Source organism: Lissotriton vulgaris, chromosome 2_2 (genome assembly GCF_964263255.1).
Source record: "Lissotriton vulgaris chromosome 2_2, aLisVul1.2, whole genome shotgun sequence".
Classification (NCBI taxonomy): Eukaryota; Metazoa; Chordata; class Amphibia; order Caudata; family Salamandridae; genus Lissotriton; species Lissotriton vulgaris.
Window position 1 is genome coordinate 22155644 of NC_141688.1, and position 27212 is coordinate 22182855.

At 48.3% G+C, this 27212-nt stretch overlaps 1 protein-coding gene across 1 annotated transcript in view; it reads left to right on the plus strand.

Annotated features, from left to right (window-relative positions):
• Positions 1-27212, plus strand: part of SNX1 (sorting nexin 1) — a 672004-nt gene that overhangs the window by 488012 nt on the left and 156780 nt on the right. Inside the window, exon 11 of the mRNA XM_086959205.1 lies at positions 15477-15682. Coding sequence (XP_086815331.1) covers positions 15477-15682 — 206 coding nt within the window. The remainder of the gene's footprint in view (positions 1-15476; positions 15683-27212) is intronic.

The following is a 27212-nucleotide window of genomic DNA, read 5'->3' on the forward strand; positions in this document are numbered from 1 at the left end:
TCTTTTCAAGTAATCAGAAATTGGCTTGGAAGGGAGCTCTTGTGCCGCATATAGCGCTTTATAAAATGATCCAAATCTAGCTGCCTCCGCTTCATCGCCCTCTATTACCTCTCCTGTCTGTTTAGTCAGGGCCTCTACAGTGTTTGCCTGTCGTTGCCCTCTAAGTTTGTCAGCTTGTAATCTCCCACTCTTGTTCCCTCCCATTTAAAATGCGTGTTTAAGACCTAAAACCGAATATTCCGCATGGTCCAGACCGGCCAATTGTTTCCTGACCGTCTCTAATTGTCTCCAGACCTTCTGAGCCCCATGGCGTTGATGTATACGCTCACATTCCCTACCTGTTGGTAGAGTTGTGCCTGTTTGTCACACGATTCAGAAAAGGGGGTGGTGATGAACAGAGTGTCCGAATTGAGCAGACCACTCTTACCCAGTCCAAAAATCAGGGCTTGATCCATCACCGTTATTTATCTCACTGCCCCATCCCAGCTCAGAACCTGGCTATATGCAAATCAGTCTGTCCCTGGCCCAGTGCATCATGGGAACAGGGCAGACTAAACTACCAAGCCAATTCTTCACCAGAAAGGAGACAAGCTACCGGGGACCGGTTTCTGGCATTTCAGCCGTCTTCGGCCCGGCTTGCTTGAATCCTGATGGAGCAGTGAGAAAGGGACTCATGTCTGAGTATACCCTGCCACACCTATGGTGGCCAAAAACGATTCAGAAAAGGGGGTGGTGATGAACAGAGTGTCTGAATTGAGCAGACCACTCTTACCCAGTCCAAAGATCAGGGTTTGTCACACCTGGCTTCATTATCTGCCGCTGATATGGCGATTAATATGCCTCTGACTACTGCCTTCAGGAGGTCCCATATCATTGCGCTTGAGGTTTCAGGGGTAACGTTCACCTCTAGGTAACCCGTAATGGTTTTCTCTCTCTGTTGGACATTTCTGGGCAGCGTAGTAGTATTTCCTTCAGCCTCCATGTGTGCGGTACTCTGCTTTGAGGTGGGAGAGCAAGGTCTAACTGGACTGTGGAGTGGTCGGACAGAGCCCGGGGTTCAATCTCTTCTGTGCAATTGTGCCTCTTGTACCTTCCTAGAGCCTAGGAGATAATAGTCTTGCATAGTGTCTATGAGCATGGAAGTAAAAGGTGTAATCTCTTGAATCTGGGTGTTATCGCCACAGATCTCTCAACCCCAGTTGCGTATCCAGCAGGAGCCCCCGGCACTAATCGTCCCCCTGTTGGGTGGAGCTGTCCAAGTCATTATGAAACACGAAGTTTAGGTCACCCCTGAGGATCACCAACCTATCCTGCATTGCCATTATTTCATCTTGTAAAAACTATTCCTGCTTCTGTTGGGAGCATAGATTGAACTCAAAAGTATGGAGTGTGGGCCAAAGTGTATGCGATATCCCAATAGACGACCCCTAATCTCCGCCACCTTTATCCCGACCTTACCCTGGAAGGAACGCAAGAATATCATCGCAACTCCTGCCGCTTTTTGTGTCACACCTATAGACCCCTGTTCCACTTTCCCTTCCAGACCCCCATATAACGTGTCACAATCCTGAAAAAAGGGGGTGCTTTGGCTCCCTATCAGGCACCCGTGTGTAAACCCTGTAGCAATAACAAGAACAACAAAAGTCCCTGTATTAGAGAAGGAAAAACAGGCCATCTCGTAACCAGTGGTGAAGTCTCTGCATGGGCGTTCGGCCAGATCTTAGATGGTATGTGCCATCTCCTGACCCAGACGCAACCAACCTCTATATCTTTGCAATGTAGCCTCAGGCAGATGCACGCTTTGTGTTTTCCTCAGCAAGCTTGTCCAGAAGAGGTTTCCGTCCTGCTGCCATGGTCTCTTGATCAGGGCCGGAGCCTCTGCGGCCTCTGGGGACCCTCAGCCACCTCCACTTGCCTTCTTGTCTGTGCCTCCTGGTTTGAGTGGTTGGTCGGGGCTCCTCTGGGTGATCTATATGAAGCAGTTCACACGCCTTGGACAGGGAACTGAGCTGACGAAGTTGTGACTACCACCGAAATACTAATCTGAATGGGTGGCCCCATAAGTAAGCTACTTTTTTCTCTCGAGGGAACATCATGATTGGTCGAAACTCATGCCTGTTTTGGAGTGTGGACATCGCTAGATCCTGGTACAAGTGGATGTGCTGGCCCAGGAACTCCATTGTCTGTGACTCGTGAGCCTTTTTAAGGATCTGTTCCTTAAGGGTGAAGCTGTGGACGCAGGTTAGGATAACTAGTGGGCAGGTCTTCCCTGAACCCCAACCACCCACTCTGAGTACAGTAAAAAACAAATTGTTTCCACTGGTGCGTCGCCAAGGATATGTGTGAACAGGTCCACCACGTAGGCCTCAATGCTTTCTCCTTCTGCATTTCTAGGCGCTCAGTGTATTTGGATATTCTTACATCTGGAGTGATTCTCTAAATTCCCTTTTGCGCCTGCAGATCCAGTTGTTGCTCTGAGAGGCACATGAGTTCCTGTTGCAGTTGCTCTTTTTTTTCATCCTTTGTTGTGTCCCTCTCTGCCAGTGTGTCAACTCTGTCTCCAATATCTGTTGCTTCCTTTTGGACGGCCTGTAATTCGCTTGTAAGATCTCTTTTAACGGCTCAGAGGTCCTCTCTCAAGCCTGAGAACATAATCTCCAGATAAGAACGTGTGACTGGAGCTTCTGGATCCTCCGTTGTGGGGGAGGTCACCCTGCTCGGGCATCCTTTGTTCTTAACTTCTTGAGAGCCCCCTACTTTGGTGAACATGTCTTTAATTGAGCCCCCCCTTCTTTGCTCTTGCAGACACCATTATTTCTATGTGGACTCTGTTCCTATAGGTTAGGGAGGTACGCCACTCTGTATCCCAGACTCACTCCAGATGGGCCCCCAACATTCACCGGAAATAAACACAAATGCGTCTGTCCCCTCGAGGCTATTGCAGATGGTATCGAGGGTGCATCGTTGTGTGGGTTTGGTTCTTCTGGGGAAAGCGCGGCTGGAGGGTGTCTAACTCTATGAAGCAGTGCAACTTTGTGTGGGGATCCAGCCAATTGTTCTTGGGTCCGGGACTAGGCCACTCCAGACAACCGCCGGCTACGTGGTGCAAGGTTTCGGCACCGCTTGCCCCCTTTGCTATGGACCCGACGATGGTCCGGGCCGCCCTCTACCACCTGTTCTCGCTTTGAGGTCTCACTGCAGCCCAGGTACTGTCATGGGGTCTTTGCTCCTCTAAGGGCCCTCTGTGGTCCGGGTTTCTTACCTGCACTCTTTTTTCTGCTGGGACGATTTGCGCCCAGTCTCCGCCTCTCCCCTCTCAGGCTCTAGATGCTAGGTGCACTAAGGCACTGATATTATTAGACCTCAGTGCCACATTTGATACGGTCTCCCATCCAATTCTGCTGCAATGCCTAAAGGAGGCAGGCATAATGGGCTCTGCCCTAGATTGGTTCACTTCTTTTCTTTCTGAGAGGACGTTCCAGGTAACCGCCCCCCCCTTCACCTCCGGTGTTCACACCATTACACAGGGTGCGCCACAGGGCTCATCCTTGAGCCCATTGTTATTTAATCTGCATGTCAAACCTCTGGCCACTGTTGCAAGGAACAGAGGGCTGACTATTGTCTCCTATACCGACGACACACAGTTGGTAGTGGCACTCTCGGACGACTTTACACAGGACGCTCCCAAGTTTCGAAACATTCTTGCAGCCTTCGCTGAGTAGATGACTACCAACTGTCTCCAGCTTAACGCCAGCAAGTCTGAGGTGGTGTTGGTTGGAAAATACTCTGAGCTATGGAGTGAGCATTGGTGGCCCTCAGTCCTGGGCAGAAACCCCCCCCCCCCCCCAAGCAGGTGGTAAAAAATCTGAGGGTGTGGTTGGACTCGGCCCTCAGTTTTCAAGTCAAAACTAAAAAGATGGTAGGGACATGTTTTGGGCTACTGCTGGGGCTCAAACCTTTACTGGGTTTTTTTGACCCGTCAACCCAGCAAGTTATCATCCAGGCCTCAATTTTGGTAAGACTGGATAATGCCAGCTCGCTCTATCTGGGGACTAATAAGGAAGAAATTTTGAGACTACAGAGGGTCCAAAATTCGGCTGCCAGGACCATTCTCGGTTGCCCTAGAGCGTGTTCTGCGGCAGATGCCATTCGCTGGCTTTACTTGTTGCTGGTGGCCAGGCGGATGGAGTTTAAAGCTCGCTTCATGGCCTTTAAGAAATCTGCCTCCCCAGGGATCTTGGCCAACCTGCTTTTGCCCTATGTACCCACCCGCCAACTCCGCTCTTTGAGGCAACACCTTGTGGTGGTACCCCGGGTAAGGAGGATGCGCGCTGGAGGGGCCCTCATTTCGCACCATGACGGGAAAACTCTGGAACTCTCTTCCTTTACAGACCCGCAGCTTGAGCAACTACCTAGCATTCAGGAAGGCAATCAAAACACACCTCTTTCCTTTGCCGTGGGCTCTAGTTCTCACCAGGTCCCCGTTCTTTCACTGCTGTTAGCGCCGGAACGCCTCTTTGCTGGGGCAGCTGTGTGCTATATACATTTTTATAACATAACCGGTTTCATGGAGCACACTGTCCCATTATTGATATTATGCTTCCCTTCAGGCCCAGAGGTCTGGATAGGTCCCCCCTCACGCTGTCTACTGGAGAGTCAGCGGAATATAGCACACGTGCCCGCTGCCTACCTGGTCCCTCCTAGGACTCGGTCTTCTTGATTGCCTCCTGCTGGTCCTGGCGTGCTTAGGAGCTCTGCGTGTAGGTCCAATGGCCGCCTCTCCGTTCTGTGTGTCAGTTGTTCGCCGCAATAGCCCAGTGCCAGCCTCCGGGCCCGATCGGCTAGTGTCTTGTCAGTGGTGGCTTTCCCCTCTACTGTGGCAGCACCCCCGCCATCTGCAAAACTTGATGCAGGGCCTCCTCCTCTGTGTTGCGGACCCAGGAGATGCGGGGACTCCTCTGGTTGTCCCTTTGAGGTGGGGTATGTCACTGGTCCGCTCCCCAGCTGTCGCTACATCTTCTCCTGACTGGGTAACGAAGTGTCTGGTACGTGTCGGGTGCTCCGTACTGGCTGCAACCGCTATCCCGCCTCGGAGCAGCGCGAGTCTGCGGCCCAGTTCACAGCCTGCCTCTTATTCCGGCAGCCCGACAACCAGAGGCTCTCTTTGTCTTCCTTTGAGGGGGGGTCAGGAGCTTGCCCCCGCTTGGCTATATTTACCTCTTGCCGATGCTCGGTGATTACAGGGAGGGCCCGGCGTGGCAGAGATTGAGCGATAGACACGTCTCACTCCTTCGCCATCTTGGCTATGCCCCGTACCATATACGATGGACTTACAGCCGTACACCAGTATGTCAATTGTGGGGTGTACAAAATACTTTACCAGCCAATTTAGAGGAGAGAGCACCGACATTGGCGTCCTGGTTAGCAGGATCCCAGTGTACCGCAGTCTAAACACAGACATCAGGGAAAAAGTGGGGGCAACCATGTCATAATGACACTACTTTTCTACAGTCTGGGCACGATTATAACTAACTGGCTACATGCCCTTAAGCAATTAGTGACCTTTTGTAGCGTTTTTAGAAAAAGCATTGGTAACTTTTTGAGCAGATTAAACCTAGGACACCCTCATGCGACTAGGTGAGTGCCTATGTTCTATTTACTATGAAGCTACACAAATAAGCCATTATGCACTCACAAATGACATCCCATTATTTTGTTTACGATACAGTGTCTCCATACACTATCCTGAGGAAGTCCCCATTTGATGACCAAAGATTGCACTGAAACTTTAGGGTCAAAACGCTGATGCAATATGGAGTCTGTACCACCCTGAGGGGGCTAGATATAATATTGGACTCTTGAAATCAATCTAACACCAATGGGAATGTACATTCAAATTGAGTAGCGAATGAAAATGTAATCAAATCGATCATTGTGATCCTATGCTTTTCATGTGCATTCCCTGTTTGCACGAGCACATTTCTCACTGCATATGGATCACCTTATTTTGATGATGTTTGTTCTGCTTAGTGAATAGAACTACTGCCAAACAATTGCCACTTGAAACAATAAACCACTTAATAGTGCGTTTTAAATATAATTGCATCAATTATTAGTTTGTGACAACTGTTTTTGAAGCAGGCTGCTTGTAAGCAGAACAATATGGTATCTGATAGTGTCTTCTAGCCGCAAATTCCTTACTTTGGAATGATCCCCAGGTGTCAGACGAAATCCGGAAATTTTTCATGATCAATAACCCTGTGCATCGGTAGGTGGCGGGCGTCATTCAGCTTTGTGTGGCATCGTTGCCGTGATCCGTGCCAGAAGTGACATTCGGGGTGCCTTTATAGGCTCCATCCAGACTCGCTGGCGTCAGTTCTTTTCTTTCTGTGCCAGCCAGCGCAGATCCGGACAGAGCTACCCGTTAGTCATTTTTTGACAAGGTTTTTTTTGATGTTTTGTCAGTCCTTTTTATGTCATCAAAAAAGGCCAGCTTCAAGCCCTGCGATGCCTGTCACCGACAGATGTTGGTGACGAGCCTGCACCTGGTATGACTCTGTTGCCTCGAGCAGGACTATGATCTGAAGGCCTACCCTGACTTCCGCGCCAGTCACCCAAAGGCCTTGAGGGATCGATCCCTCAAGCTTCTGGCAGCTCGACATACAACGAGTTGATCGAGAGAAAGGTCCTGGTAGCAATTGCGGATCCAGAGGTAGCAGTTGCACGCCAAGTCATCAAGCCACTTGGGTAAGTCCAAATCCCACAAGAAGAAAAATTATTTCAAGTGTACTTCAACTTCACCGCGTCCATTGGCAGACGAGATGAAGGAGCGTCGCTAATAGAGGCCTGGCTCCGCGGTTGAGATTACGCCTGGGTTAATGGCGCTCCTCCCTGACTTTCCGAGCCCTGGGACGATCCCTGCCCAATTGAAAGAATTTAGTGAGGCCATGAACCTCAGAAGTGTTCACAGATAAAACCACTGCCATGTGGTACTGCACAGGCAGGTTGGAGTAGGGTTGTGGACCCTTTGTCAAGAAGCCCTGAATCTATTGACATTGCTGGAACAGCATGAAATATCCCTGGTGGTTCAACATATGGTGGGTTCTCTGAATGCCAGAGCGGAAGAACTCAGGCGAAGATGCCTAGAAGATCACAAAATGTAAAGAAAAGGACAATGACATTCAATATGGACATGGCCAACAGCAGTAAAGCAAACACAGATATTATGAAGAATTCGACTGAGGGTATTGGCACCCTCATGGCGATAGGCATTATGATAAGTAAGACCTCTTCCTACCACGACTCACCAATGGTCAGGATTGCTGAAAACCTCATTGACTATCTTCGACTACTGCATGGCTATTGCACTAGGTTTCCACAGCAACCAGAACACACCGATTCTATCACAACTTCCTCTGCATCCATTGCTTCCACAGTAGCCTGAACCAACGCAACAGTCTGGTACCCCTCTGCCTCAACACGCTCCACCACAACCATTATCACCACCCCACGTGGCTACAGATACTTAAGATGAAGCTGACAATGGGGAAAGCAGAAACTACCTTAAGCGCAAAGGAACATCAGACGAGTGGGATGTTTATCTGATTTAAAAGGGGACCAGGAGTACTCCCCTCCACGTAGTGGAAATCCCTTTCTCTCTCCTGTTGTTGTATATGATTATATAGACCCAATAACTGGTGCTCCATCCCCATCTGGCGTTGACTCACCTCTTGTCGATATCACCCATATTTTTTTACTAGAGAAAGAGGGAAAACTATTTGATTTTCCTCTGACAGATACTGAAGGACACTGCTTTCTCTCAGATTTCAAGGAGGCACATGGAAAATCACAATCCTTTATTGCATCTGAAAAGTGGACGTGAAGACTATGCAAAAACATGCGTCCATTTCAGCCAGAGTGCCCATGCTGGATAAAAGAAATACAGATCCTCACCACTCTCTAACTTGTCTCATCAGCCACTCTAGAGCAATTCATTGTTGATGCAAGACAGAGTTGTTGCAGTAATCCATCTTTCCCAAGTACACCAGCACTGAACTATGAAGGTCGTAAGATGGACAATTAAATCTTCACTTAGGCAAGAGCAGCCATTAAAACTGCAAGTGATTTGACCATATTCAGCCCATATGATCGACAAATGTGTGCAGACATGACCCTGTATCTAAACTTACTTCCAAAGGCGAAAAAAGGAAGCATCACCAGCCATTCTCTGGGGGGGAGATGAGGCTTCTGCAGCAGGGATTTATTGGGTCTTAGATGTAACTCGTGCTGGATTCCAACAAATGAAAGGTGCCATAGTTCCTGGATGGAAGTGGTGGTTCTCAACTTCTTTGAGGCCTTGAGTGCAATTCTATGGCAGGACCGGAGGCTTTGGATTATGCCATACTTTCTTCACTTTATTTTCCACAGCAGCAAGAAAACAGAAAAAACTACTTTTCCCATGAACCCTTGGGAAAACAGGAAACTAAAACGTAAGTCCTTTGTCAGTCTCTGTAACCATTGCAGCTCCCATCATACTCCTCTGCTGCCTCCTCTTCCTCTTTCTTCGCTGCTCAGCAGCAAGTTAAGTGGTTTTTTTTCTCTCTCCCCTGGGTTTGGGGGCTGTTAAGGAGTGTTTGTTGTCCTGCCAGGCTAGCGCTAACGTTTTGTGCCCTTACAGAGTCCCCTGACATTCGCGGGATGCTTTGTGCGATCCTAACGCGATTTTAAGCCCAGTGACCAGTGCGGTGTGGTCCTCCCACCGCTAGGGGGCGCACTAGTACCTCTGTGGTCAGCGCGAGAGAAAGTCGCGTTTCTTAGCGTTTTTGCCCGTGTTTACCACAGGAGATTTCTGTTTTTGCCCCTACCACCCGGATTGACACCCCGGGGGGGTCGCAAACTTCACTGTGCTATTGTTTTTCACGCCCTGTGTGGGTGGTATTGTTCTAGTGGACACCCTGCGGGGTCGTAATTTGGCACCAATCCTTGTAAGTGGTGCTGTGGGATGCTTTTATCCGGGTGGTGCCCTATATATCTACATGGGTGTTAGCGTCCCCTGGGGTTGGCTCCCCCCTAAAATTGTGTGCTCCTTTGGTGCCCCCACATTTTTCTGGGCTCCCTCCCAGTTAAAAGTTGGTGCCGGTGACGGCCCTGTGCAAATCCTGCGCCATTTCTCGGGTTCCCTGCAGAGCCGGACTAAACTCGTTATGCAGGGGGACCAAGGTAGATACCCTGAGGAGGACCCTCTGTGCTACGTCTCCTGGGGTGACGATTTTTACCAGGCTGTAGATAATAGCATCTACAGGGCAGTTGACCAGGCAATAGTCCCCCTAGAGCAGCGGATCACTGCGCGCATGGATGAGGCGTACGCAAAGCTTGCGGCCCTAATTCCCGCGCCTGGCCCCGGCCACGGCCCGACCCAGTCGCCTCCCCCCTCACCTACTAAGAAACAGTGTACGGAGGGGTGGATTCTGATGCTTTCGCGAGGGTTAAGCGTGCCTTTACGGCACATGGGGATCCCCAACCCGCCTCTGTGCCCCCGGTTGATCTTCCTCCACCTACGATGTCCCCTGATCCGCAAGAGGATGCGGATTTGCCTGACACGGACGAGGAGGCTTGTTCCTCCAGATCATGGCTTCTGTCGCAGCCGCCTACCTCTGCTGGTCCTTCCAACATGTTAGACCTGGACGATATTGTCCATCCCTGCTCTTCGGACTGGGTCCCCGGGGAGAAAGTGGCCCTCTATGTGGCTAACCGTTTGCGTAAGCCTGTGGATAAGGATGCCCGCAGTCGCCTTAGGGCGGAGTGTCCTCGCCCCACCTTTGAGGGTAAGGTTGCGTTGACCCCGGATATAGACCCCAAAATGGAAGTTTGTCAAAGACCCTCGGAAGGGTATAGACTGGTCGTGGCGTACATGCTAGGACAAGTTATTGGACGCGATTGGTCCCATGACCAAGATTCTGGACATGGCTGAGGAGGCCAAGGTGACAGGGGACCTCATATCCCCTGAGGTCCTTATGAATTGGGCACAACGAGCCATTGTTTTTCTTGGAAATGCTAATTGCGCGCTCTCTACTGAGAGACGGAGGTCACTCTTGATTAAGATAGACCCCAAGCTGGGTGACCTCGCCTCGTCTGAGGCAGGCGCGGTGGCGTAGGGCGGGCTCTTCGGAGACCCGTTCATCAAGGAGCTTGGCAAATTTGTGGCCACTTTTACCTCCTTAGACAGGGCTCAGTTGAATATAAAGAAGGTCTTTGCCCCTCGGGTTTTTGACCGGGCCGGACGTGGCAGGGGCCGCTCGTTCGGCAACAGCTCAGATCGGGGGCAAGGCTCCGGCCGCGGTCAGTATCAGTCCAACGACCGCTTCAACAACTTCTACCCCACGAGGGGACAGAGATTCCGCGGCCTCAGAGAGGCCAGCAACAGAGTGTTGATAGAGGTGAGTGTGCTGCCCTCAGCGAGTTTGCGGGTAGGGCGGCGCTTGGCGCAGTTTTTCCCGGCCTGGGTTTCCCTGACAATCGACGCTTGGGTGCTGCAGACGGTCCAGGGCTTTCAGATGGAGTTCCTTGGTCGTCCACGTCAGCTACAACGTCCCCATCCCATTACTTTCTCGCAGCGCGATGCAGATTTTGGTGCGCGCAGAGGTTTCCGCCCTCCTCCACAAAGGGGATATATGTTGCGCGCAGGAGCATCCCGGGGGGTTCCTCAGCAGCCTCTTTTTTGTCGACAAGGTCGACGGTGGCCGTCGCCCGGTCATCAATTTGAGGGACTTCAACGAGTGGTTGGTGTACCGCCATTTCAAAATGGAGGGGATTCACCTCTTACTGGATGTTTTACGGCCATCCGATTGGATGGTCAGACTCGACTTAAAAGATGCCTATTTGGCGGTCCCGGTATTCCCTCCCCACCGCCGTTTCCTCCAGTTCAGGTGGGACGGTCAGGTCTACGAGTTCACCACGCTGCCTTTCGGGCTCTCCTCATCGCCGTGGTGCTTCACAAAGGTGTTACACCAGGCGATGGAGGCCTTGCGGGCTCGGGGTGTCAGGATGATTGTGTACCTGGACGACATGCTGTTCATGGATCAATGTCCGGAACGGTTGGTGTCCCAGCTGCAGGTGGCAGTCAACCTGCTTCAAAGTCTGGGTTTTGTTATCAACGAGAAGAAATCGCTTCTCGTTCCCGTACAGTGTGCCACCTTTTTGGGGTTCAACATAGACTCAGTGTCGGCCACGTTGAGCCTTCCTGCCAAGAAGATGTCAAAGATCAGACACGAGCTGCGACACTCTCTGGCGAGACCGCTCATATCTCTGCGTCACTTGGCGCGGTTAGTGGGACTCCTGTTGTCCTCAATTCAGGCTATTTTTCCAGGCCCCCTCCATTATCGGGCGATGCAGCGTCTAAAGACGTACCACCTTGGGAGGGGCCTAACGTACTCTCAGCTCATTCCACTTTCGGAGGAGGTGAGAGGCGAGATGCAGTGGTGGCTGTCGCACATGGAGGCCTGGAACGGCCGTGCGATCTTTGGGTCAGCCCCAGATATAGTCATCGAATCCGACGCCAGTCGGTCAGGCTGGGGGGGCCAGGTGCGGCGATTTTTCCACAGGTGGCGCCTGGTCTGCCCAAGAGCAATCTTTGCATATCAATTGTTTGGAATTGCTCGCGGGATCCTTTGCAGTCCAATGTTGGACGAAGGACAGAGTGCAATTGTGTGTCCTGTTGCGCATGGACAACGTGTCTGCGGTCCGATATATCAGTCATCTAGGTGGGACCAGATCCAAGATGCTGGCGGACCTCGCTCAGGATTTTTGGCACTTCTGCCTGGACCATCAGGTGTTGGTCATGGCGGAGTACTTGCCGGGCCAGCAGAACGAGGTGGCAGATTGGCACTCCCGGCACCTGCTGGATGCCAGCGTCTGGAAGTTGGACCCTCAGGTCTTCGCTCTGTTGGCGGACAAGTGGGGACCCTTCACGGTGGACCTGTTTGCGTTGCGCCTGGACCACCAACTCCCGAGGTACTTCAGTTGGCGTCCGGATCCGTTGGCGGAGGCAACGGACGCTTTCCTCCAGGATTGGTCGAGCGAGAAGGGATACGCGTTTCCCCCGTTTTCAATGATAACGCGAGTGTCGGCGCTGCTGCGTCGTCAGTTGGCGGAGATGGTGTTGATCACGCCTTGGTGGAGGTCTCAAGTTTGGTTTCTGGTTCTTCTGGAACTTTCTTGGGATTTTCCAATCCTACTCCCCCTCTCTCCTCACATTCTTCTCAGTCCGGAAGGGACTCCCCACCGGTTGGTTCAGGAGGGATCGCTGAGGCTGATGGCTTGGAGGATCTCCGGCGTCGCTGGACGCTCCCTGGCCTTTCGGGAAAGGCAGAGGACTTGCTCTCCAAGGCTTGGGCGGATAGCACGACCAAGAGGTACCGATCAGCATGGCATAGGTGGAGTTGCTGGTGTATGCGACGGAGTCTCGATCCCGTGGGGGCAGATGTAGTGCAGGTCCTTAATTTCCTTGCTGGTCTGGCGGAAGAGGGCTTGGCCTATCGATCCATCAATGCGTTCCGTGATCTCGGCTGGCCATGATTTGGTGCAAGGTTCCCCGATTGGGGAGCATCCTTTGGTGTGCAGATTGTTGCGAGGGATCCGTCTCTCGCTGCCACCTGAACCACGCTACTCCGTCTTGTGGGACGTGAACAGGGTTCTGAATTTGTTTTTCGTGGCAGCCGAATAGGTTTCTCTCCCGTAAAGAGCTTACAGCTAAGCTGGCGATGTTGTTGTGTCTGGTGTCCTGCATGCGAGTCTCGGATGTACGAGCTCTTGACATTTCGGCTAGAGTTTTTTCCCCCCGGATGGGGTGTCCTTTACGGTGAACAGACGAACAAAGACCCTTACACGGGTTATTTCGTACCCAGCTTTTCCGGATTCCCCTAAACTGTGTGTAGTACAGTGCCTCCGTGCCTATGAGGATATGACTGATGATACTTGCCTTCCGGGCAAACGTCAACTTCTCATTGCCCTACGTAAACCGTACAAGGCTGTTTCCTCCCCTATCATCGCCAGATGGGTGCGTTGGGTGATGCAGGAGGCGGGGATTGATACCAAACAATTTGGCGCTCATTCAGCACGAGGGGCTATGGCCTCTAAAGCGTTTGCCCTTGGGGCTCGGCTTGAGGCTCTGATGAGAGCGGCTGATTGGTCCTCAGAATCCACGTTCACGAGGTTCTATTTTAAGCCAGTGTTGGAAGTGGCTCAGCTGGTTGTCGACAAGCTTTGAACTGGCATAATCCGAAGCCTCCGGTCCTGCCATAGAATGAGAATTTGCCTAGCCTTAGTGCTGGTAAGCTCCAATTCTATTAAGGACTCGAAGGCGAGGATTATCCCCCTCCAATGACTACAAGAAGTGGACCCTCTCCGTATGCAATGTAAGTAAATCGTTCATGGGGTTTTATGCTGTTGCGATTAATGCTGCTGCACTGTGTTAGTTGTTTTTACCTTGGATGCACGGAAGAGATGATGGGAATCTGATGATGCGATTGCTTTCAGGGAATGATGGTTCCAAACAGGAAGCGTGAGAATCCCGGAACATGGGCTTCGCGCGAAGAAAGAGGAAGAGGAGGCAGCAGAGAAGCATGATGGGAGCTGCAATGGTTACAGAGACTGACAAAGGACTTGCGTTTTAGTTTACTGTTTTCCCAAGGGTTCATGGGAAAAGTAGTTTTTTCTGTTTTCTTGCTGCTGTGGAAAATAAAGTGAAGAAAGCATGGCATAATCCTCGCCTCCGAGTCCTTAACAGAATTGGAACTTACCAGCACTAAGGCTAAGCAAATTCTCATTCTACGTTTTAGACATGCCTTTCTATAGCGGCCATTTCTTTGGAGCATGTGCTGTTCTACAGTCAGTCAAATCAGATCTTGATCCTGTCAGTTCCCAGGGCGGGGGCCCTTCAGTATCGAGAGCAGCCTTTTTCTGGAGTGAGAAGCAAAGGTTTCTCTTCGTATAGAGACATTTACCAGCCATACGGCCACACTCGCCAACAAGCCCCTCAGTTGCCATGTTACAGTCAGACCAACTAGACCTCCCTCCCTGGCCAAAGACCTGCGTACTCTTCCTACTCAAAGCAACCATCCAAGGAGAAGGCCGTTGGCCTGAGTAAACATCAGGATCGATTGTGCCATCTGTTACTCCGCCATGGTCCTAGTTCACCCCGTCTCTACCGCCAGTCCCACTGGACTCCTTGGGCATAGGATTTCTGCCTTCTATGCGCTGTGGCCAGATATTACAGTCAACACATGGGTATTCATCCTGGTAAAATGTGGACTTTAGTTCTGGCTTGTCTAAGAACCAATGCAGAAGATAATTCACCAACGTCTAAAAATCTTACAGGCAGAGATACTGTAAATGCTTTGCAAAGGGGCCCTGGAACCCGTCCCCGAATTACAACGGCAAACATGGTTCTTTTCAGTCCTTTTCTAGCAATGAAATAAGCCGGACAATGGTATCTTATTACAGCTTAACAGATACCTATTAAAGCAGTCCCTAAAAGTAGTAACCCTGCATGAATGTTCCATTTACTACAGAAGGGGAATTTATGACAGTTATGGCCGTAAGCCTGCCTCCAAAACCCAGTGATGGTAAGGGGTTTTACTCCATGCTTTTCCTTGTAAAGAAGTGATCAGTAGTTCCTCTATACCTGTTTCATGTGCTAACACCTATAGAACAGTCAGGCAGTCTAAGTTTGTTACACCAGGCAGAAGACAATGTTTCTGTTCGTTTATTAGAAAGCATCCGCGTGCTACTGTTTTTCTTTTTGATTCCACTGGCACTGTACTTACACAAGTTGACGCTACACGCATTTGTCTAGCTATTGAATGTGCAGCAAAAGAGTGGGGGAAAAAATCATGCTTTGGTTTTGACAATCAAAGCAGCAAAAAATTTGCTGAAATAATGTGACGATCTAGCTAGTACCAGTTCCTTTACCCTGCCCCAGGGAAAATCTAAAAAGCTCACATGATAAGATACCTGCATTAGGCCTAGCAGATCTGATTACAAAATTACGCCATCATCTTTCCAGTGTACCAATGACAACTGCTATCTTTCATCTAGACATGTGACGGTTTAACATTGTCAAACATACAGAATGCTCACAAGTATGTATTAAATTATTTTTGTACCACCCATATTTTGATGAGTTTTTAACGTTTTTTACATTTCAAGTTCTACTCTGCTGTACCTTTTTGATTTTTCTCGAACTCTGAAGGACTGTTGTGTTAATGCATCTCAAAAGGCTTTATGATCCAAATTATAATAATTTTTTTACTTATTCTGTCTTTTACTGCTGCATGAGGGTAGTCTAGCGCTTAAATATAGTTTGGTGTCACCCAGTAAAATCTGTATTCTGTTTGTTGTAAGAATGAAAATGCTTTATAGGCATAACTTACTAAAATGTGAATGTCGCACCTACTGACTTTCATTTTCCATTGTTTTAGAGTTGGCACTGAATACAGCACAGTTTGCAAAGAGTCTAGCTATGCTTGGCAGCTCAGAGGACAACACAGCCTTATCTCGAGCACTCTCTCAGCTAGCCGAGGTTGAGGAGAAAATAGAGCAGCTGCACCAAGAACAGGCAAACAGTGACTTCTTCCTCCTTGCAGAGCTGCTTGCAGACTATATTAGACTTCTCTCCACTGTCCGTGTAAGTGAAAATAGACAGTACAGTTTGCATGAGTAGAAGGATGAAATATTTTTTTCCGGAAAACTCTGATTAGTGTACGTGAAGTTTGGGTCACACCTTTAAACAGTAATAACCTAGGGCATATTGTAAAAAATAAATAGTTTTGTGTAAAAAAGGACACTCACATACGTCACCTGAAAGTCCTACATGTAAGTTTATTATATTGCATTACCCTCCTATAGCCACGTCACTTAAGTCTGGATGTTTGGGCACCCTGTTTTCTGAAGATTAGCAAAAATTTCTGTTATGGTAGGTGTTTTATTACTGAAACATCTTCCACTACACCTACCATTTTTCTTGTGTTCTCTTTTCTTCGTATTCTTCTATTATAGCTCAGGCAGTCTGTACTGAAACATTCTAGGTTCCAACCACGTGTATTTCAAAAGACAGTTGCTGCAGTTGATATGCTTGAGTACTGTATGTCCTGTTTAGGGAACAGTTATTGTTTTCACACCACAGAATCCTTCATAAAATCCCTTGATTTAATATTCGCAATACCAAAGCTGTTACCAATAAGAGGATGGTTGGAAGGGGCTCACCATATTGAAATATATTGAATAGCACTACAGGCCCACTTCCTATCTTCAGTCTGTACTGAATTTGAAGAGAGAACAGTTTCTTACATTTTGCAGCTTTACAGATCCGCCGCATAGGGATTAATTCAAGCACGTGCATCTTTAAAAGGAGCCAGTGCTGGCGAACTTTAGTTACTGGTAAGTAGCCTTTTTTTCTCAAACACGAAGAAACCTTTTCTTCAATCATGACACTTGTGCATGACTAATGAATACATGCCCACCAGCAGTTAAGCATGTTTTTCACATCTGTCATGCCAATACAGTTCTTTTCTTAATATATTTTGTTTCATATGCATTGCCTGTGGTAAATTACTACTTCACCAACATGGCAACCTAGTCTTCATATTGTATTTAAGTTGTTGATCTCCAGGATTTCACAAGTCAACTAGAAGTAGTAAGGTTAATGCTTGGGCGCCTTTGTGGGGACTATCCTGTTCTAGTAAGTACATCAATTTGAGTCAGAGAACAGCGTCTGGGTGCATCAACTTTAGTGTGATGTCATTATTTGAACTGGGGGCCGCTATTTTAAACAGAAAGCCCAATACTAATTTCAAAGTATGAGAAGCAGATAACGCAAAGCCTCATTGAGTGTTTTACAGATAGGTAGGACAGGATACATATTCCAGTTATGTATATTGGCGAGCTGCACTATAGGTGCAACCACTTAGACCAACTGCACCATAGTGTACTTGACTTTTCTTGTTGTGGACTCCTGATTTGAGGGTTGCAGTGCACCCTGTCATACATTATAAGAATATTGCAAGTCACCAAATAGTTCCATAACCAAATAGAGAAACGAGGCCGAAGGCAGAGTTCTTTTATAAGGTTATGGAACTCTGAGGTGACTGGCACTATCCTTATATATATACAGTCCAACTTGTGGTTAGACTCACGCACTCACTGGTACACTTGGTAAATTAAATTAAGTTATTTAGTGGTGCTGGTTGGTGAATCCTTCCGAGTATGAGAAATGGAAAAACAATAATGATGCATGGTCCCCAGGTCATGGGGGCGTCCTCAAACTGCACTCTAAGACCTCTTTGAAATAAAGTTATGCAAGGTATATAAAGTTAATCACAAGAATTCTTTTTATTTGTTTTGTTTTCTTTTCATGAATCACGTTTTTTATTAATTTATTAATATCTTTTTCAATTGATTCTGGTCGAACTCGTGTGTCTGTAACATAAATACGACCAATGCATTTCGGGCAGTGCCCTACGTCAGGGGCTTAATCCCAATAAAAAACGTGAAGTTACGAAGACCGGTTCCCGCTGTGCCATAGTGGTTGCCTAACTTCATTTCAAAGTGGTCTTAGAGTGCGGTTTGGGACGACCCCATGACCTGGGGACAGTGCATCATTATTGAGTATCCTTATGTATACCAAGGAGTACTTTATTCCATATAATACATGGTCACACCTTCACCCTTCCCACAAACCACTTAAAACCTTGGTGCGTAGCTCTTTAATATTAAAGAGCAAGCATGTGTGCATGAAAAACTTGTTAGATATTTGTGTCAAACAGATATTAGAAACAGTTCAGCACAAGTCAGTTTAAAAAAAAAAACTGGAGTAGCTCGACATTTGTAGAAAGATGCAGAAAGATTCTAGCTTTTCTCCATCTAAGGACTGCAAAAAAATAAACTTTCTCTCTGCTTGTCATTTTAATCTATTAAAATAGTGCAGAAGAAAGACAAGCGACTTATGCAGCATTAATCTTTTTCTTGATTCACATGCTGTGCATTAATCTGCCAGCCCTGTGGTTGGATCCTGAATTGACTTTTATTTTTATTTTGGGCGTCATCGACCAACATTGGGTGGGATGTCCGTCTGCTAACATCAGATGGCACCCTGGATGTTCCTATGCATTTTTGCCATCTTCAGATTCTTTTATCTGCAGTTGGGTCTGGAAGCAATAGAGGCGCTCCAAAGGTTTTTGGGAAATATCTGACTTTTTCAAAGAAAACATCAATTCGCCGAAGACCGCGAAGAAAAAAGGGAGAGAGAGAAGAAGGATCTTTCTCTCTCCCCTTCCCACGGGGACCCTGCCGGGAACAACCATTTGGTCGGAGAAGGGGTCAAGGTAGGAGACATGGACAAAACTCCCTTTAAATTTTGCCCCAACTGCCACCAGAAGTTCACACTGAGTCCTCCTCTGCCCTACAAGGTCTGCAACCTTTGTCTGCCAAAAGACCACAGACAAGGATTATGAAGCCTGTACTTCATTCATCTTAAAACCATGATTGTACACAGAAGACAACTGAGGCTGGAGTTTGACCACATCTGGGCCAGCACTTGCAGAGCAGAGAAGGTCCACAGAGAGCAGGAAATGGCCAGCAGCACCAACATCGAGGAGGCTGAGATAGTCCACAAAGGATTAGACGTCTAAATCCTCAACACGAACACTGAGAAAAAACAGGCAGAGACGTAAGTGGCAAGAGAGCCGAAAAGAAGACCCAGAAGGTAAAAAAAAGTATCAAAAGGCCCAGAGCATAAAACCTGAGAAAAGACCCCAAAAGTCAAACTCTGCTTCGTTTAAAACATCGACCAAAGGTTAGCTGAGAGCATAAGATTGCCATGGATCACAGACCAGGGATACCGATGTCGGCAAGAAGTCGAAGACATCTTAGGACCCAGGTGCTCGAGAGACAGTGAAAGGAAAGAGCAAGGCAGATGCGGAACACAGGACGCAGGAGGTGAGAAGAAAAAGAAGGCTTGAGGCTGAAATTGCGGTGCTACTTCAGCAGGAGGAGGAGTTCGGCAACTCCTAATAGAATATCGAATTCCGCCCAAACCTTAGACGTTCGAGGCGGAAGAGGAAGAATCGGCGATGGAGGGTCCAGTGACATTTGAGCCCCATGAGGAAGAACTCCAAGAGGAGTTGTATGCGCCCAAGGGGCTTGATGAAAGGGCAGGGCTTGATGAGGAATCGTAGGTCGACTGCGAAAAACGACTCCCAACCCCCCAAAAAGAGGAGGTGAAGAATTATCCCTTGAGGCCATCACTACCTGATGACCTCACAATGTATAACATCATCATCAGGAATGCTGAAAGCAATAGCCAGGTATAGCTAGAAAGGAAAAAGACTGCGGTTTCCTTTTAAAAACTTTAATGCCTGCCAACAAGGAAAACCTGTAACTGCTAATGTTTCTACAGCATTTTGGATCAAGACAAGGAGGCATTCAAAGAACCTTGCAGCAACTAAAGCTTAAGTGCCAGGGTCGAAAAGATATGCATGCCCTCAACACAGGACCCGAAATTCATTCAAGGTAATGTGACCACAGACTTCATCATAGTGGCTATGGCCAGAAGGCGCAATAGCACTCATAGCTCCAACAGGACCACCACCTGAGCAAGAGGCTTGATCTGGTGGGTAGAAAGATGGAGAGAGAAGCAGCAACACAGTGATGGATTGCCAATTCTAACTCCCGGATGCACAGATATGGACATCAGCAATGGGATGAGATGGAATCCCTGATGCAACACCTTCCTGAGGAATACAGAAAAAGAGCAAAAGCAGTCATGCAGGAAGGACGAAATGTGGCCAACACTTGCCTAAAGTCAGCCCTATATGCGGCAGACACTGCCAGCAGGCAGTTGTGCACGGGAAGAACTCTCACGAGGCATGCCTGGTTAAGAATATCAGTAGTTAAACCAGACTTTTAAGCATCGATCATTAACAAGCCCTTCTCAGGAGATGTCTTATTTCTCCAGGCTGTCGAAGAGTCTGTGTCTTTGTGGGGGTATTTGTAAATCGCACTGTTACTCCACAGGGTGTCGTGGGGCTAGGCTGAAAGGACGCAGTATGGGAAAGATAACTTGGGGGCAAGAAAACAACCATGTTTTCAGGGGTTTTTTCTAAACAAGGAAGTGGATTCAATGCTTCTCAAATGAAGGTGCATTTTGTTCCAGTGGAAGAGCCCCAGTAAGGAAAGAGACTTACCTCCTAGCCTGGACTTTTTAAAACGGGTGACATTGGCCAACAACAGATCAGTGAAGGTTTCTACGAGGAGAATAGAAGGAAATCCTATGTTTGAGGTAGCTAGGTCCTTCCCGTAATGTACTCTGTGTGATGAGCAAAGTTAAATAAATTATTATGTTCCTTACAGGGAGCCAGTGCAGGCTCCTCAGAAGGTGTGACACACGCAAATTTTGAGGAAGCTTAAAAATGATGCAGGCTGTAGCATCCTGATCAAGTTGGAGCCTGTCCAGCAGTAAGCCAGGCATGCCGAGGTAGAGACCTTTCCCATAATCCAGCCTTGATATAATCAGATCCTGGATCACCTGTTAGCTGGCAGCTTTGGTCAAAAGTAACATAAATTTTCGTAGAAGACACAACAGAGCAAAACAGGGGCCAACTACTGCATTAACCTGAGCGTGAAATAGCAGCTGGTTGTCCAATTTTAACCCCAGATTTTCACCACTAGGCTGTTTGCTGAGGAGGCAGGAGCGTCTGCCGGCCAGAAAACATGTAAAGGGATCTCTGGCGCTTTTCCAAAGAAGAGTAATTCTGTCGTACCTGCATTACATTTCAGCTGGTTGGAAGCCAGCCAACCGAAACAGCTGCAAGGCAGGAACTGATCAGCATACCCGGGCAAGGCACGTTAGCCTTCCATGTAAACAACAACTGGGTGTCATCAGCATAGGACACAATTTTGGCCCCCTATGATTCCGCCACCTCGGCTAAAGGAGTGAGGTAGATATTGAACAGGGTCGGGCTCAGATCCGAACCCTGTGGGGCTCCCACCTTCAGAGACCTGGCTTACCCCGGACTCCACACCAGATATTTTAGCGGCACTCCCCTCTGATTATTATATCTTTACTGTTAACCCGCCATCGGGGAAGATGGGCGGGGGAGTGGCTGCCATCATACATAAAAACCAAAAGTTTGTCATCATGACCTCTCTGGTCTTGCCAGAAGTAGGGAACATCGTCCTCAATCTCGACACCAACTTAGGATCTCGGGCACTGGTGCTTATTTACCGTTCCCCCCTTCCCCCACCCCACCCCCGTCAATGCCTTCCTTTCACCTCTCCCTCAGTGAACAGATGGCGAACCTCATCATGAACCATGCCAGAGTCCTACTTATTGGGGACCTAAATCATTGGTACAATGATGCATGCGGTGGGCCACAGGCGGCAGAACTTTCTGAACTGCTTTCTAATTTAAATCTGGTCCAACACCTTACTGCCCCTACTCACACCAAGGGTCACACCCTCGACCAAATTTGGTCTCAAAACATAGAACTGTCACTACCATTAATCTCTCCCTGTGTATGGTCTGACCACCACCTGATTGAATTCACAGCCGCTTTTAATGGCAGGGCTAAGACTCCCAATGTGGCGGGAGGTTTGACAAGAAAGTGGAGAACACTTGATACCCAGGGATTCATTAACTCCTTAGCCAGCTCCCTTCCCACCGTTAATCCCAACTTTAATGTCGACTCCATGGAAAAGGATATTGCAAACTGGCTATTGGCGGGCAGTGACACACACGCCCCCCTTATTAAATTTTTGTGTGCCAGACATTCTGATGCCCACAAATGGTTCACCAGTGAACTAAAAGTTCAAAAATGTATGCTCCGCCAACTAGAGAGGAAATGGAGGCTTGGTTACGCCAGTGAAGATAGACAGCTCTATTTGGCAGCTCACAAGGATTATAAGAAATCCATACTGACTGCTAAAGCTGCCTACTTCTCAGCGAGACTACTCACTGCCCATAACAAACCTAGGGACATTTTTATGATTGTAAATGAGCTTAGCAGTGATGATAGAATCTCACCCAGTCAGGCCCCCACTCAAGAGCTGTGCAACTCCTTGAACAAATTCTTCGTGGAAAAAATCGCAATCATCAGGGAGCAGCATTCCCCCTACTGCCCACACGGAACCTCTAGATGACATTTCCAGTAACTCATCCACTATGAACCATTTCACAGCTATATTCCCTAACATACTATCAGAGCTAATGTCTTGTGTCAAGTCGGGCTCTCCCAAGGACTGTTGCCCTCCCCCTGTCCTGAGGGATACCTTCTCGGCCCTACCACATAGTATCCTCCCTTTCCTCCGAGAATCCCTCAGTAAGGGCGAAGTACCTAGTGCCTTCAAAAACGCTACGTTAGTTCCTCTCCTAAAGAAACCAGGGGCAGATCCATTGAACTCCTCTAACTACCGCCCTATCTCCCTCCTCCCCTTCCTGGCTAAAATCTTGGAGGCCCACGTGGCTAGGTGCCTTTCTAATGTCATCGAATAATCTGAATACTTAGAGCCTAATCCAGCCGGTTTCCGGCCAGCTCACTCAACGGAGTCAGTGATTCTCCAGTATTAGGGTGTCTTTCATAGATTCGCATGCTTGAATATTCCCTGTCGTCGAAGTGGGAGTCCCACGGTAAATAAAATAGCAATAAAATACTAATAACATATGTATGTAAATACATAACACATATAATATACACAAGAAAAAGTAGTAAATACCCAAACACATTTCCTACATAGGAATACATGGTAGAGAGAAAAAACACTTGTAACATATTATTCCTGTCATTATGTTAGTACAATCTACAGCCAATCAGGCGTCAGCACCCCTCCAGAACCTTCTCCTCAGAGCTTAGTCCCTCAGATTTTCTACTGCACGTCGTGTGAAGGGAGTCTCCCTGAGCTCTGCTCAGTTTTCTGAACTTCTTCAAGTTTTCCAGTGATTTCTAGCATGTCTTCAAGTAAGAAGTCTTTGTTTAGACCTTGTTCTTCTTGTGGAAAACTGCATCTTTACTCTGGGGACCCCCACAAGAAGTGCATTTACTGTCTTTATCCCGACCATGAGGTTGGTAAATGCAAATTTTGCAGAACCTTCTTTACTAAAACCCTTAAGGACAGAGAAGGCCGTCTCCTCTTATGGCTTCAAAGACTTAAGGATAAGGATTGGGCACTTTCAGACGCAGAAAGCCTGGTGTCTTGACCTTCAAAAGCAGCCTCCAAACGTAGCAGTGTGCAGGAATTGCCCTCTCCATTCCTGAAAAAGAAGAAACTGTCTCTATTTGTGGCTCCTGCGGTGTCTTCACCACCTCCTGCTACGTCCACCCCCTCGAGACATGCCTCTCAGGTGTCTCCTGCTGCTTCCCATCATGTTTCTGCTAAAAAACATGTTTCATCGTCGACGGGAGCGTCGACGATTGTCCTGACGACGAGGTCTGCCGGCTCGCCGACGACGTCTGCATCTGGATCGTCGACGACGGCAACATCAACGTAATCCATGTCGACAAAGGTATCCCTCAGCTTTAAGACAGTTGTGTTGATGATCCCTATTGCTTCGTCGTCGACTAAGAAATCTATCTCGTCGTCAGCTAAATCATCGTCGACGAAAGTCCTTAAGAAATCTTCATCGTCGTCAGCCCCGTCGACGACTGCTCCGTCGACGGCGGCTTCATAGACGACGGCTTCATCGACGACGACTTCGTCGACGGCCGAACCGTCGACGATGGTCCCGTCGATTGCGGCCACGTCGACAGTGGATCCTTCTGCTGCGTCTCCGTCGACGCCTATGCCATCGTCGTCATCTATACCGTCGACGACGATTAAGTCTTTTTTTGCTTCTTTGCCGCCGTTTTCTTACTCCGGGTCTGGCTCATCCACCGTCGACCCTCTGCACCAACATCGCAAGATGCCAGTTGACCAGCTGTCCATCCCGGGTTATCCACAACCTCCATCGCCCTTGTTTGCCACTGGTTCTGAGCAGGAGTCTGATTCTGACGATGATGTGGATGATTCCTTCAGAGTGGCACGCAGTCCTTCAGATTTAGTTATCAAATGCCAGGACTATGCTGAGGATGATGACAAACAGTATTTTCAGGCAGAGGAATGTTCTGTGCAGGGTCCAACTGTGACTTTGCCTTTGTCGCTCATCTCCAATCTCCAGCATATGTTGGAGGACTACAACCGGCGTTTCCCGCCCTCTCAACAGGGTTCACCAAGGCCACATGCTCTTGCGGCTCCTGCTGCTGTTCCACTACCACAGCCTCCAACGCCTTGTCCTCCGATTCAGACGTCCGTTAAAATACACACTAAGGTGTATGCTGATGACGATGATGACGTCCTTCCAGAACGTGAAGATGGTGAAGTTCACAATGATGATGATGACGCCACTCACATGGCTGAGTGGGAGTGGAGTGGGACGACTACCAAATCCAGAAGCCATCCCCTGTTTCCTCTACGATTTCAAAAATCACCCGTTTAAACAAGTCCATACAATACCCATCATAGATTTCATTTGGAATGAGGGGGTGAAATTAATGCAAAGGCCAAATTCCATACCGGCGCAACTGCCCCGCCTTGAGAAGAAATATAAGGCGCCCATTGGATCTCCAGCGTGCCTGGTTGCACAGCCAAAGCCTGACTCAGTGGGCACCCAGGCTGCACAAAGTCGTTCCCGGAATCCGAAATCTCCCATATCAGCTCCTCCTGATAGGGAGGGACGTCGCCTGGACGCTATTGGCTGCAAGTTTTCCACAATGGCCTCTACTACAGTGAGGGCAGCTAATGATTTGTATTTAGAAATGAAGGTGTTCATGCGCAGAGGGAAGGAAAACCCATCAGCCCACCTGATGGCGGAGCATCATCATCTGGGATTTTGAAAGAAAACTGGTATCTACTAGGTGTCTCACTGGGTGTAAACTTGAGAGTAATCCTAGTGTAGATCCACCAGTGATGGGAAGCCAAAGAAAGTGGTTCTGAAAAATTTGCAGTGCTGGGATAGGTGAAAAAGTGTGAAGCTAAAATTGACTGTTATAATGCCGAAAGCCAAATTTTATTACAGGGTCATTATAATGCCAAGACTAAAAACAATGTGCAGATCCGGTGTTGAGAAGACGCCGCCCGTGCCTTCTCCACAGATACAAGTTAAGGGAGCACGAGACCACACTTACCGACTGGAAGTGGGTTTTCTGACGTCCAAAGACGCGATCATAAGTGGTATGATAGCACAAGCCTAGAACCAGCACGCCCAACATAGTACTGCTGGCAGTGGCTTTTTTTTAAAACATTCGCCCTGAAGAAATTGCCTGAAATCCTACCATGGCAATGAAACATGTCGGCAGTGAGTTGAAAGCGAATCGATAGGTAGTATTCGCTTCTCTCCTCTTTTAAGTTTATATGTTTACTGTTGCAGACAAGAAGATACAAATAAAAAGGTTTATGTTTCTTGCATGCACAGTATATGGTTTTGTTATATGTTGAATGTTGTTAGTCCTTGTCACATATAAGTTTGTGTACACTGCACCATTCACTGTCTTTTTACTTTTGGGAGTCGGACACGTTTGCGTTAAGCTAGTGGACACCGATGATGAGAACAGGGCTAACCTGGTGAGTACCAACCAGGAGCCCCATTGGTGGTTCGCCCGTGAGGTGTCCTCTAGCTATTCACACATTTTTTCAAATGTTGTCTTTCTAGTGAATGTTAGTACTGTGTTGTCTAATGTTAGATGTATCAGAGAGTGGCTATTTTAATTAACTACTTTTGGCAAGTTTCTTGAGCATGACAACTACTTCTATCTTTAGAAGAGCGATTGGAATGATCTATTGACAAATCCAAGTATGCCCATAGATTTATAGAAAGTATTGCCTTTGGGACTAGGTTTTTTGTGTTTTGTGACTGAATGAGTGGAGGGCTACCTAGTCCCAGAAATCCCTCTTAACTCCTAGTATTTGAGCAGTTCTGTAAGCAGCCTTTTCGTGGTGCACGTGGACGCAGCACTTCTTCCACTTTTCGCGGAGGAAGCACTCAATATCGTTCCTACCACCAAAGTAATTAACAATACTCTTCCAACCAACAGCAGTCCTCCCGGCAACAGTCTTGAAAATCCTACAGGGAAAGTCTTCCTGTAGAGGCTCAACTCCCAAACGACAATGACTTGTCTTTCCCCCCAAGAGTTGGAGGTTGAATCTCCCTGTTCTCTTCTCAGTGGTCCTCCATCACCTCGGACCGTTGGGTTCTGGACATTGTAGCAAAGGGCCATGCTCTAGAGTTGGTCAAGATTCCTCCTCCCACTCCACCGTCGGGCCCGCCTCCTTCCCACCTCAAGGAGCTTTTCTGTCAAGTTCGTCTTCTAATCCAAAAAGGTGCTGTCTTAGTGGTTCCCAAGTCTCAAAGGGGGAAGGGATTCTATTCTCGTTTTTTCCTTATAGTAAAGAAGACAGGAAACTGGCGACCGATCCTTGATTTGCGAGCACTCAACAAGTATCTCAAATGCCAATCCTTCCGCATGCTTACACTCGAGATCTTGCGTCTTCTCTCCATGGACGACTTCATGACTACCATCGACCTCCAGGATGCTTACTTCCATGTTCCAATTCTTCCACGACATCGGAAGTACTTGCGCTTCCGGGTGGGACGGAGAGACTTCCAGTGTTGCCTTTCGGTCTACGATCCGCCCCACGTGTCTTCACAAAAGTATTGGCTCCTTTGGTGGCTTACCTGCGTCTCCATGGCATCCAACTATTTCCTTACCTGGACGACTGCCTCCTCAAATCCCAGTCTTGCGACCAACTACTTCAGGACACTCGCCTTTGTCAGGACGTGTTTCGTTCCCTCAGCCTCTCAATCAATGCCGACAAGTCCCAGGTAGACCCAGCTCCCTGCAGAAATTTTCTAGGAGCCACTTTGGACACATAGATCACCAAGGCATTTGTGTCACGAGCGTCAACAAAAGATCTTCCGCTTCGTGCAAAACAGTCCGTTTCACTCCGGTTCTTAGTCATTTTTGGGGATGGCATCGTCATGCATTGCGCTGATCCCAAATGGCAGGCTACGGACTCCCCCCATTCAAGAGGAATTTGATGTGCAGTGGCGTCAGGTCACCGGTTCCTTAAACGACCTCGTCCGTGTCACCGCTCGCATGAGGGTGGCTCTCAAGTGGTGGGCGCAGCCATCC